Source organism: Pipistrellus hanaki (assembly GCF_964339955.1).
Source record: "Pipistrellus hanaki genome assembly, chromosome: 1".
In the NCBI taxonomy this organism is placed as follows: Eukaryota; Metazoa; Chordata; class Mammalia; order Chiroptera; family Vespertilionidae; genus Pipistrellus; species Pipistrellus hanaki.
In genome coordinates, this window is record NC_140503.1 from 69,863,275 (window position 1) to 69,875,982 (window position 12,708).

Below are 12,708 nucleotides of genomic sequence, written 5' to 3' on the forward strand. Positions count from 1 at the left end.
AGAGGCCTGGTGCACGAAATTCTAGCACTCGGGGGTGGGGAGGTCCCTCAGCCAAGCCTGTGCCCTCTTACAGTTCCGCAGCCTTTGGGGGGATGTCCAACACACAGCTTAGGCCCACTCCTTGCCAGCTGTGAGCACGGCTCAGAGCTTCTGGCTGAGCAGCGCTCCCCCTGTGGGAGAGCACTGACCACCAGGGAGCAGCTCCTGCATTGAGCTTCTGCCCCCTAGTGGTCAGTGTGCATCATAGTGATTGGTCATTCCACTGTTTGGTATATTTGCACATTAGCCTATTATTGTATAGGATATTAGTGCACAAATAATGCTTGATAGACTATATATCCAGGATACATAAGAGACAATAAATGTCTCTGAAGAAGGAAATAGGGGAACAGAGAGTTGTTGTTAGGCAAAGAAAATTTCACTATGTACACTTTTGAATTTATTGTTATGAACATGTATTAGTTACTGAAAAATAAGCATAATCTTTAAATTCAAATATTACTTACTTCTACATAGACTCTCTGAAAGAGACACAAGAGACCTGCAACAATAACTGTTTCCAAAAGGGGACTCAGTTGCTGGAAAACAAGTGCCTTTTCTGTACCTTTTGAGTTTATACCATGTGAATATATTCAACTTTTCAATAATAAGTAACTATTTTTAAAGTTGCGTGTAATAGTCTTAACAAAGTTTCTCTTTACTTTTTAGTTTTAATTATAGCTTACCTGTACTCCAGATTGATTCTGTGAATCTATAGGAAGAAACAAAAGTTCAAGGAAGAGCTTGGCTGGCTTGGCTCAGTGATTGAGTGTGGACCCATGAACCAGGAGGTCATGATCCAATTCCTGGTCAGGGCACATGCCTGGGTTGTGGACTTGATCCCTAGTGGGGAGCACGTAGGGGGCAGCTGATCAATGATTTTCTGGCATCCATGTTTCTACCTTTCTCTCTCTCTCTCTCTCTCTCTCTCTCTCTCTCTCTCTCTCTCTCTCTCCATTACTAAAATCCTAGAAACAATCTGTTTCTAAAATCAATTTTAAATTTTTAAAACTATTTTAATTAATATAACCTCTTGAGATTAATATCATATTGTAAGTATTCTATGATAGAAGTGCATTACTAAATAAGTAAACCCAAACCCTAGCCAATTTGGCTCAGTGGATAGAATGTCAACCTCAGACTGAAGGGTCCCAGGTTTGATTCCGGTCAAGGGCACATGCCTAGATTGCAAGCTCAATCTCCAGTAGGAGGAGTGCAGGAGGCAGCCAATCAATGATTCCCTTTCATCACTGATGTTTCTATCTCTCTCTCCCTCTCGCTTCTTCTCTAAAATCAATAAAAATATATTTAATAAAAATATAATAAATAAACCCAAGACAACAGCTGACAAAACAATAAAGAAGGAATAATTTTATTTTTAAATAAATGGCATAAAAAAACTTTACAAAATAACTTTAACAATGTAAATTATTTTTAAATAGAAATAAGAACTGATCATATGTACATAAAATTGTATTCTCATTCACTGAATGAGCACATACATTCCAAACAAGTTAATACAAGAGCAAATATACAAATATATAAGAATAAATGTATACACCCAAATAACAAACTATAGGCATACATTACCATTTCCTGACACCTAAATCTTCTCATAAATATACTGGAAAATATAGCAAAATATCAATATAAAGGAACATGCATATACATATATGCATAGATACCAAATTCCAAAATGGCATGTATATGGCATGTATATAACATAGGTGCTTTTATACATAAGCATAAACATATAACTCAGTCAGAAACACCCAGACAGAAACAAATTGTGATCTACAAAGCACCCTATAATATTATAACCTTCCTACTACTGGTAAAAACTCAACAGTTCACAATGAAATTGAGTTTAATAAAATGCTCATGCTTTAAATAATGAACACAGAAAAAAGAACCAGTCTCTAAAGCCACTCCTCATTGCTATTCAATTTCTTAAAAATTGAATATGTGAAGACAACTTCAAAATTTAGTAGCAGAGGGAGGTTGGTGGCTCTTATCTAGAATAAAGATTATTTGATAAATGAAATCACTGGAAGTGTACAGAGAAACATTTTGTAAAGTTCATTAAATTCTTTTTACTTTAAAGGCCCTGCTAGAGACTTGCTGCTGCTCTAATTCACGACTTGGAGATGCAAAACTAAAAAAGTTGTTGCTGGGTTCAGGTGCTGTGGGAGAACCCATAAAAAATGGTCTGAACTGAAAGTCTCCGTCTCCACCACCCTGGTTTTGAACTGGTGTCCTGTCCAAAGGAAACTTGGGTTTGTTCCCTAGGGGGGAAAGAAGGCGAAAACTTAAGCATCTATTTACTTACAAATCTTTAAAACCAAAAAGACAAAAGTCATTCAATAAATATTTTAACCGAACTCAATTCATACAAAACAAATAAAATATAAACCTAATGTTAAGATAGAAAAAGGACCATGATGGTCCCCATCCTTCCCCCTGACCACAGTATATATTATACTTTCTTCTGTGATGCAATTTCCAATTACAGCCATGACCTCATCACCAAAAGTAATTTGACACAATGAAATACATTTTTAGCCTTGGCTGGTGTGACTCAGTTGGTTAAAACATTGTCCTGTGCACCAAAAGTTCATGGATTTGATTCCCGGAGGGCACATACCTAGGTTGTGGGTTCAATCCCCACTCATTAGGGCATTTATAGGAAGCAACTAATCGATGTCTTTCTCTCTCTCTGTCTTTCCTTCCCTCTCTCCCTCCCTTTCTCCCTCCCCCCTCTCTCTCTCTAAAAATCAATTTACCAAATAATAAAATAAATAAATGGCAGCTAATACTACTATTACTGCAACTAAATAGCGTTTCATTTAAAGTAGCAATTTGTGAGATTTTATTTTGAAGATATTTACTTTCTGTTCAAATTGAAGCTGTAACTTAAACATAAACAAATATAATAAATAAAAAAATAATGATGAATCATATACAGAATGAGACATGGATGAAGAATCTACAGCCTATCACCATTCTCGGCCTTTGGAGTCTTTACTGACTACTTGGAGCCATGCAGAACACAATGTGAAAAATCAGTGATTTAAAGAACAAATATTAGATAATGATATGTCCTTCCTTACCTAATGGGAAGCCAAAAATACCAGGATTGGAAATCATGGATGGTTCAAGGTTACCTTCTTGATTAGCAATAGTGATGTTTCGTAGCCTAAGGCTATCATAGAGGCCTTGGAGCTTTTGATACTGCCGATTTCGCTCCATAAGTTTCTCAGAGATGTCACTGAACTTTTTCTTGTATTCTTCTAGTACTTTCTTCATTGAGGTGACCTCCCCTTTCATAGAGGTCAATTCTACATCCTTGCTCTGTATTTGCTGAGTATATATCTTCTCCATCTGCTTCATATGGCCCTCAGCTTTGCTGAATTTGTATTCTTGATAGAGACGCTCCTGATGTACCTGTCCCAAGAGAGGAGAAAAAAAGATTTTTAAGGTAATAAATATAAAACTTACCGGTATATATTGTAAAATTTTACAAATGCAAAAACAAAAGAAAGATGCTTATCCTGGGGTATTATTAACATTTAGAACCATGTTAAGAAGTAATCAGGGTGGACAACAGGATGATTATTATTATGTCACTAAATACATTTTAAAAAATCTGGAGGAATACTATCACACCATTACCATTACACCAACAAAAGAAGTAAGCATTTGTCTAACTTTTACAAATGACATGTAGTCCAAACTTTTTAGGAAATATAACCCGCCATAGCCTGTTTGACACAGTGGATAGAGCATTGGCCTGCAGACTGAAGGGACCCCAGGTTCGAATCAGGTCAAGGGCACATGCCTGGGTTCCAGGCTTGATCCCCAGTAGGGGGCAAGTAGGAAGCAGCTGATCAATGGTTCTCTTTCATCATTGATGTTTCTCTCTCTCCTCCTCCTCCTCCTCCTCCTCCTCCTCCTCCTTCTCTCCCCCCCCCCCTCTCTCTCTCTCTCTCTCTCTCTCTCTCCCTCCCCCTTCCTCTCTAAAATAAATAGAAATATATTTTTAAAAGAAACATAATCCTATGTTTTAAGTAAATCATAGTACAAAGAACAGATTATAAAGTAGCCCAAAATTATTCCTGCCTCTTGGTATTTATATTCCCTCCTTGAGTGTGTATGGGAGACCTGTGACTAAAACACAGAAAGAAATTACAAGATGTTGGGGGGTGGGATGAGGGCATGCAACAGTACGAGGTAGGGGAGGCTGGGGGAAGATCAATGGGAGAAAAAAAGAGATATATGTACTACTATATGTAATACTTTAAACAATAAAATAAAAATAAAATTGCAAGATGTCACTTCATGAGTACACTACATAAGAATATGAAATCTGTCTTGTTAGCACATTCTCTCTTGTTGGCTTTGTGAAAGCATGCAGCCATTCTGGTAAGGCCAAAGCATATAACTGAGAGCAAACTCTGGATAACAGCCAGCAAAATACTTAGGTCACAATGAATCTACTCATAGATTTTACACCTTTCACAAAATTAACTCAAAATGGATCACAGACCTGAATGTAAAACATAAAACTATAAAATTCCTACAAGGTAACATAGGAGAAAATCTAAATGACCTTGGGTTTTGTGGTAACTTTTCATATACAACACCAAAGATACAACGTATGAAAAAAATTGATAAGCTAGACTTCATTAAAATTAAAATCTTCTGCTCTGTAAAAGACAATGTCAAGAGAATAAAAGATAAGCCAAAGACTAATCTATATATATATAAAAACCTAAGCAACTGAATGACCAAACGACCGAATGACTGGTTGACCAGTCGCTGTGAAGTGCACTGATCATCAGGGGAAGACACTCAACACAGGAGCTGCCTCCTGGTGGTCAGTGCACTCCCACAGCCAATCTCTGGCAGGAGGCCAACCTCTCTTGGCCCCTCACCTCCCTAGCCAGCCCCAATCAACCCTGATGGGGCAGGCCAGCCAACCTCCCATGGCCCCTCCCCCCATCCGGCCAACCTCCCAATGGCCCGATTGGGACTGGGCAAGATATTCCAATTGTCCCCGATCACCAGCCAGGCCAAGGGACCCCCATCCATGCACAAATTTGTGCACCAAGCTTCTAGTAGAAAATATTTGCAAAAGACATATCCTGTAAAAGACTGTTATCCAAAATATACAAAGAATTATTAAAACTCAATAATAAGAGCACAGACTATCCAATTAAGAGGCACAGATGGCAAATAAGAAAATGAAGATACTACACATATGTCATCAGATAAATGAAAATTAAAACAGTAATGAGATACCACTACATACCTATTAGAATGGCCAAAATCCAGAATACTGAGAACACCAAATGCTTATAAGGAACTCTCATCCATTGCTAATAGGAATGCAAAATGTTACAGCCACTTTGGAAGACAATTTGGCAGTTTCTTACAAAACTAAATCTACTCTTACCAATCCAACAATCATGCTCCTTGGTATTTATCCAAAGGAGTAGAAACTTATGTCCTATACAAAAACGTTTACAGGAGCTTTATTCATAATTACCAAAACTTGAAAGCAACTAAAATGTTCTAATGTAGATGAATGAGTAAATAAGCTATGGTGCAATGGAAAATAATTCAAAACTAAAAAGATATGAACTGTCATACTATGGCAAAGCATGGAAGAAACTTAAATGCATATTACTAAGCAAAAAAAAAAAAAAAGCTGATCTGAAAAGGCTATCAACTTCACGATTCCAGTTTTATGACAGTTTGGAAAAGGCAAAACTATGGAGACAGTCAAGAGATCAGTGGTTGAGGGTAAGAAGGGATGAACAATCCTAGCCAATTTGGCTCAGTGGATAGACCATCAGCCTTTGGACCAAAGGGTCCCAGATTTGATTCTGGTCAGAGGCATGTACCTTGGTTGCAGGCTCCTCCCCCAGCCTGAGCCCTGGTAGAGCTCATGCAGGAGGCAACCAATCCATGTACTTCTCTCACATCAATGTTTCTCTCAGGGTTTCCCCTCTCTTTTCCACTCTCTCTAAAAATCAATGGAAAAATATCATTGGGCAAGGATTAACAACAACAAGAAAAAAAAAAGGGATGAATAGGTGGTACATGGAGGATTTTTAGGGCAGTGAATCTACTCTGTATGATACTATCATAGTGAGATACATGTCATTATATATTTGTCCTAACTCACAGAATGTATAACACAAAGAGAGAACCTTAATGTAAATTATAAACTTTGGATGATAAGTGATATGTCAATGTAGGCCAGAAAATCTTTGAACCTTCTTAATTTCTCAATTTTGCTATTAATCTGACACTGCTAAAAAAAAAAAAAAAAAAAAAAAAAAAAAAAAAATCCTGGCCAGGTGGCTCAGGTAATTGAAGTATTGTCCCATACACCAAAAAGTTGGTGCGTGCAGGAGGCAACCAATCGATGTGTCTCTCTGACATCGATGTTTCCCTGTTTCCCTTCCCTTCTACTAAAAATCAATGGAAAAATATCCTCGGGTGCCTGCCTGGTGTGGCTCAGTGGCTGAGCATTGAACCATGATCCCTAGATAGCCAATCAATGATGCTTTCTCATAATTGATGTTTCTAGCTCTCTCCCCCTCTCTCTACCTCTCTGAAATCAATAAAAAGATTTCTTAAAAAGAAAAATATCGTTGGGTGAGAATTAACAAAAAACAATATATATATTTTTTAAATACTGCAATTTAAAAAACATTGAAATTAATTTATCTGTCTTTAGGAATTTAATCTTAGCAAATAATTAAAAACATGAATATGATGTTAATAATGCTCATCAAAGCATTTTTAATAGCTTGCAAATAAATTATGATACAATGTAACCATTAAAATTATAATTACAGGTTACTGGGGAATAAACCTCCCTTTAATATGTAAAAAAATATATATAATTACATAATGCTTACTTTAAAAATATTTAATAAAATATTCATAATAAGCATAAAATATCGTCGACTTTTAACTGGCCACAAAAACAGTATGTGTGGCATTATCCTTTTTTTGTAAAGACAAAAATATATATTTATATATAAAATACATATTTATATACATAAAAGTAGTAATGCACAAAATACCAACAATAATTATCTCTGAGTGATGGAATTATATTTTTTTAATTTTTCTTTCTTTTGGATTTTCAAAAATAAACATATTACTTTTAAAGAAAAAAAAAAACCTATTAAAAAGAAAGTTTTCCATACATTCATAAAAAAAGGTACAAACACAAGTGAAGAAAAAACATTAGAAACTTCTACATATACCTCAAATCATACTCTCCAAAGAAAAGCCTAAGCACTAACCTGGTATGTCCAGAAGGCCAGTGCTCGGGAGCTAATGTCCAACACAATCTCTGGTCGAAGTCCTGCCAGTACCATGGCTTTATATTCCTCTGATGGACTGAGTTCTGTACGGACAATATCTAGTTTTCCAGAAAGGGTACTGTTGCAAGCAGGGCAAATAGCTGGTGAACGACTGAACTCACCACTGCCATGCTGATCACAGAAAATGTGAGAGCAGGCTGTGACCCATGCATAACCAGAGAGTTTGATGCGACACTTTCGATAATTACAAAGCAGCATGTCGTCACACAAAGACATAATATATAGTGAGGTCCCAGATCCTGCAATGAATCCTAATAAGCAGTAAATAAAAAGGCCAAATAAATCAAATTGCAGTGAAAATGAAATAACAAATAAACCGTGTTTTAATTTTATAATAATGTACATTTATGTTTTTGCATTTATTAGTTAATAAATTGTGTTTATTTTAATCACTTAACCATATTAACGGTGCTTCTTTGTGCAAGCCACTACGAAGGCCTTGAAAAAACATTTAATGAAAGCTAAGACACAAGTGGTTCCAAATTTTAGTAAAATAAAAAATAATATGTACATGGAGGGAAAGTTTACAAAGTACAAATAAAAAAAAAATGCTTTTTGTCATTCCTTAACACATAAATAAAAAATTCCAATTTATTACCCATTCTTAGTTTGCTAGGATATTTTAGTATTACTTCTCACACTTGGTAGATATAAAGGTCCAGGAACTGATTTCAGCCATTCTTTAGTGCAAAGTACTTTAAGGTTGTTCATATATGCTGATTTTTCAGATTCTTTACTTACAGAGTAGTAGTAACCTGATATTATATGGAAACTAACCTAATTCATCTAAATAATTGACCATTATGAAGCAGGAAAAGGCTGTGTAAAGGCTGATATTTTCATCACGAGATTAACATTCACCGGTTATTTTAAATACTATTCAATGCTGTGCTTCTATTTAAAACATCTGTGAAACTAAATATACTCTTAAGTTACTTTTCAATATAGTGTTCACTCTTATTGGGATTTTGCTAACCCGCACAGGGCAGCAATCTTCTGGATATACTAAAATAAGTCATATATTGCAAAAATTATAATAATGATAACCAATTAGACACCAAGAAAAAATTGTTCAGCCGAAACCGGTTTGGCTCAGTGGATAGAGCGTCAGCCTGTGGACTGAAGGGTCCCGGGTTCAATTCCAGTCAAGGGCATGTACCTTGCTTGCGAGCACATCCCCAGTGAGGGGTGTGCAAGAGGCTGCTGATCGATGTTTCTCTCTCATCAATGTTTCTAACTTTCTATCTCTCTCTCTTCCTCTCTGTAAAAAAATCAATAAAATATATATATTTGTAAAAATGTTCACATTCCTCCAGTAACAAATTCTGTCAAGAATGTTGCACTAGGCCCTTGCCGGTTTGGCTCAGTGGTTAGGGCATGGCCACCCCACACCCCGCCCCCCACCCTCAAGGGTCCCGGTCGGATTCTGGTCAAGGCCACGTGCCCGTTGCAGGCTCCATCCAGCCCCAGTCCAGGGTGCGGGGGAGGCCACCAATCTCTCCCCTCCCAGTCTCTCTAGTAATCAATGGGAAAATATTAACAAAAAACACGTTGCATTAGTCACAGGGTCGACAAGGAGACACCTTTATCCAAGTCTCCACGGGTATACTTGGGGCCCCGGCGTCCTTGAGGCCTATTTCGCCCCCGCAGGGTAATGGGCACAGCGGAAGCAGAAGCGCTGGAGACAGTTTTGAAGCTGAGAACGTTCTCGAAGAGCGAGAGGTACAGGTAATACCAACTAACCCACGAGGTGGGGAAGAGCCAATTTAGTGAGCCGTACGGTTATCACGGGCCACGTTTTTGAGATTTGGATACACAGAAACATCACTCTGAAATTCTTGGCCCGCTCTCCGCGCTGGACACAGAAAATAATTCTAATGACATACCTCCCCGGAGGCGACACAGGAAAAGAAAAAAAAAAAAAAAAAGCGCGGGAAAACGAGGTTCTCTCCACCACGTCAGCCGCAAGAGAGCATTCGTTGCGCGCGTTGCCACTGCGTCTGAGAGCGCATGCGCAGCGTCGCCCAGAGCCTGCCGGGAGTTCCAGCCGCTCAGGATGCTGGGACCTGCCGCTGGGACACCCAGACTTGGGCCGCGCACCCACCAGGCATGCCTGTCTCAGGGGCTGTGAGGGCGCGAACCTCACGGAGCCTGGTCTAGGTTTCCGACTTGGGAGCCCCACATCATCGTGTCCTTTACTGCCCCCGCCCAGCCAGCAGTCTCTCCACCCCCCCTCCGCCCCCCCCCCCCCCCCCCCCCCGCCCCGAGCTTACAGGGGGTAACATTTGATGTCAGTCTCCTGAGGGTAAGAGCAGAGGAGGCAGCCTCTGAGTACACACAGGTGTTTATCCAGGAAAAATATGGAGAATGCCTACTGGGCAGCACAGGCTTTCTTAGTTTCAGAAAAGAAAAGAAAAATCCCCAAAATCGTGATACCTAAAACTGGACAGCTATCACCTACATATTGAGGTAGATTTTGCCTTTCATTATTTGTCCATCTTGAAATAGACTATTTCCAACTCTCACACATCCTCTATGTACGGTAGACTTACATAGAATTTTCCTTGGTTGAGAGTCAACATTATGTACATTCATTACAACGCTTTATGAAGCAATAAAATCAGGCACCACAGGTGTTTTTTTGTTTGTTTGTTTATTGGTTGGTTTGTTTGTTTTTGAGGTAATCTGCCTGTGTACTCTTCTGGATCTGCTTGTGATTTTTAAAAAGTGTATACCCGTTTGACCCTAATGTTTTTACCTGTTATTTTTTTTTCCTACTAACTGTATGTTTTTTTTGCTCAATGTGTGTATTAGAATTCATATTAAAAATTAAGCTGGGGAGGACTTGAGGGATCCTCCTTACATAAGACTTAACACACTTTTGTAGCCACCTTTCCAGATGATGTGACTGCAATGTGAATTTGTAACACACAATCCAATGAATTAGCAACAATATGGATACCAAGTCCTGCAAACCCTTTATGGGTTGTGAATGTTACTAAACCTTTCTCCTTCAAATACAATAAAAACCTATCCTAGTTTTTTTTTGTTTGTTTGTTTGTTTTTTTTTTTTTTTAATAAGTTTTTATTTTTTCATATTATTACAAATGTTCCTTCCCCCCCCCCCCCCCACCATTGCTCTCCTCCACCAGGTTCCCACCCCACCCTCTGCCCTTTCCCCTCTCCCCATTGTCCTCATCCATAGGTGCACAGTTTATGTTCAGTCTCTTCCCACGCCCGCCTCTCCCCTTTTCCCCAAGAATCGTCAGTTCACTCCCCTTCCATACCTCTGATTCTATTATATTCAACAGTTAATATTGTTCATCAGATTTTTTTAATTTCCTTGGTTTTTAGATTCACTTGTTGATAGTTACGTATTTGTTGTTCATAATTTTTATCTTTGTTTACTTTCTCTTCTGAAAGAATCCCCTTCAGCAATTCATATAATTCTGGTTTGGTGGTGATGAACTCCTTTAGCTTTTTTTTATTAGTGAAGCTCTTTATCTGGCCTTCGATTCTGAGTGATAGCTTTGCTGGGTAGCTTATTTTTGGCTGTAGGTTCTTGCTATTCATCACCTTGAATATTTCTTGCCATTCCCTTCTGGCCTGCATGGTTTCTGTTGAGAAGTCAGCTGACAATCGTATAGGTGCTCCTTTATAAGTTACTACCTTCTTTGCTCTTGCTTCTTTTAATATTCTCTCTTTATCTTTTGCTCTTGGAATTTTAATAATGATGTGTCTCGGTGTGGTCCTCTTTGGATTCCTTTTGTTTGGAGTTCTGTGCGCTTCCTGGACTTGTAAGTCAAATTCTTTCACCAGGTGGGGGAAGTTTTCTGTCACTATTTCTTTCAGTATGTTTTCGATATCTTGCTCTCTCTCATCTTCTGGAACCCCCATAATTCTGATGTTGGTTCGCTTGAAGTTGTCCCAGAGGTTACTTACATTATCTTCAATTTTCTGGATTCTCTTGCCTTCTAGCTTCTGTGGAGGAGTGTCTTCTGGCTCTTTATGTTCCAAATCTTTGACTTGATTCTTGCGATCTTCCCTTCTGTTTTTAGGACTCTGTATAATATTTTTTATTTCAGACAATGTATTCTTTATTTCTTGTTGATCCCTTATTAGTTCTTGTTGATCTCTTTTCATATCCTCATAGGCCTTATCCATCTTTTCTAGGAAATTCTTGAAAAACCTTATAAGCGTAGATTTGAACTCTATATCCAGACGCTTTTTGTCCTCCATTTCTTTCGTTTGTGATCTATTTTGTTGTCGCATTTCGCAGTTACAGATGGGACGGGGTTTCAGGGTGGAGCCTGCAGCTTTGGCTTCCGTCAGCCCCGCCCTATGCGGGTCCTTCAGTGCTCCCTGCCGGCGCCTCTGAGAGGTGCCCTCGATTTTCGCCTGCTGCCAAACAGTCCATGCTCTCCCCCAATGAGCCCGGCACTGGGGCTCAGTTCAGTTGGAAGTGGAGTTGGAGGCGGCGTTCACAGCAGTCTGGAGCCCCAGTCTCCCTCCCGTCAGGGCAATCCCGCGGCACAGCCGACCGGCCCTTCTCTGGGGGCAGTGTGCGCGCCTCCGGGACCTCCTTTCTTCGCTACCCCGGGGTTCCGACCCACAGCCCAGCTCCCTATGGCTGAGCCTGAGTCCCCGGGGTCTGGCCCAGAACGGGGGTTCAGAGCAGTTGGGGGCCCAGCACAGTCGGAGTTTCATCTCCTTTCCGCCAGGGAACGCCCGCCAGGCACTCGCCTCCCTCCTCTCCGGCTCCGTCCTCTCCGCGCGCCGCGTGTCTCCGTACCTTAGGTTTCTACAGCTCCTCCGCTCTTCCTTCTGGTTTTCTTCTTGCTTCTTGTTGTAGGATTTCCAGTCAGTCGACTTTCCTGTAGTTCTGGGTAATGTCCATTTTATATTTTAGTTGTATTTTATTAAAATTGTTGTGTGCGGCTGCGGCTAGTTGCCTACCCGAGCAGCCATCTTGGATTCTCTCCTATCCTAGTTTTTTTGTTCTGTTTTGTTTTGTTTTGTAAATCTGTAGTAACTAGAAAGGCTCATCTTGGCCTTTATATACATTTCCCATAATGTCTATCTTCTGAGAATTTACAGAGGTAACAATACTAGTGGCACAGATTGGATGGGGGGGGGGGGGGGGAATGTATCCCTTAACTTCTTTTTGGCAATGTGAGCCTTCTGAGCATTTTCTGGATTTGACTATGCCAAATGTAGAAATAAGTACAAAAGGACACAGTGTCATTTAAAGTTCTAAAACACA

At 39.4% G+C, this 12,708-nt stretch overlaps 1 protein-coding gene across 1 annotated transcript; it reads right to left on the reverse strand.

Moving 5' to 3' along the window:
* Nucleotides 1-1,388: 1,388 nt before the first annotated feature.
* On the reverse strand, nt 1,389-9,461 carry CCNB1IP1 (cyclin B1 interacting protein 1). The gene is made up of 4 exons (XM_084862382.1): nt 9,332-9,461; nt 7,365-7,696; nt 3,150-3,483; nt 1,389-2,324 (listed from the first exon to the last, which is right to left on the reverse strand). Exons 2-4 carry the CDS (start codon nt 7,659-7,661, stop codon nt 2,122-2,124), a joined length of 834 nt encoding a protein of 277 aa, XP_084718508.1. The 5' UTR covers nt 7,662-7,696; nt 9,332-9,461; the 3' UTR covers nt 1,389-2,121.
* Nucleotides 9,462-12,708: the final 3,247 nt, after the last annotated feature.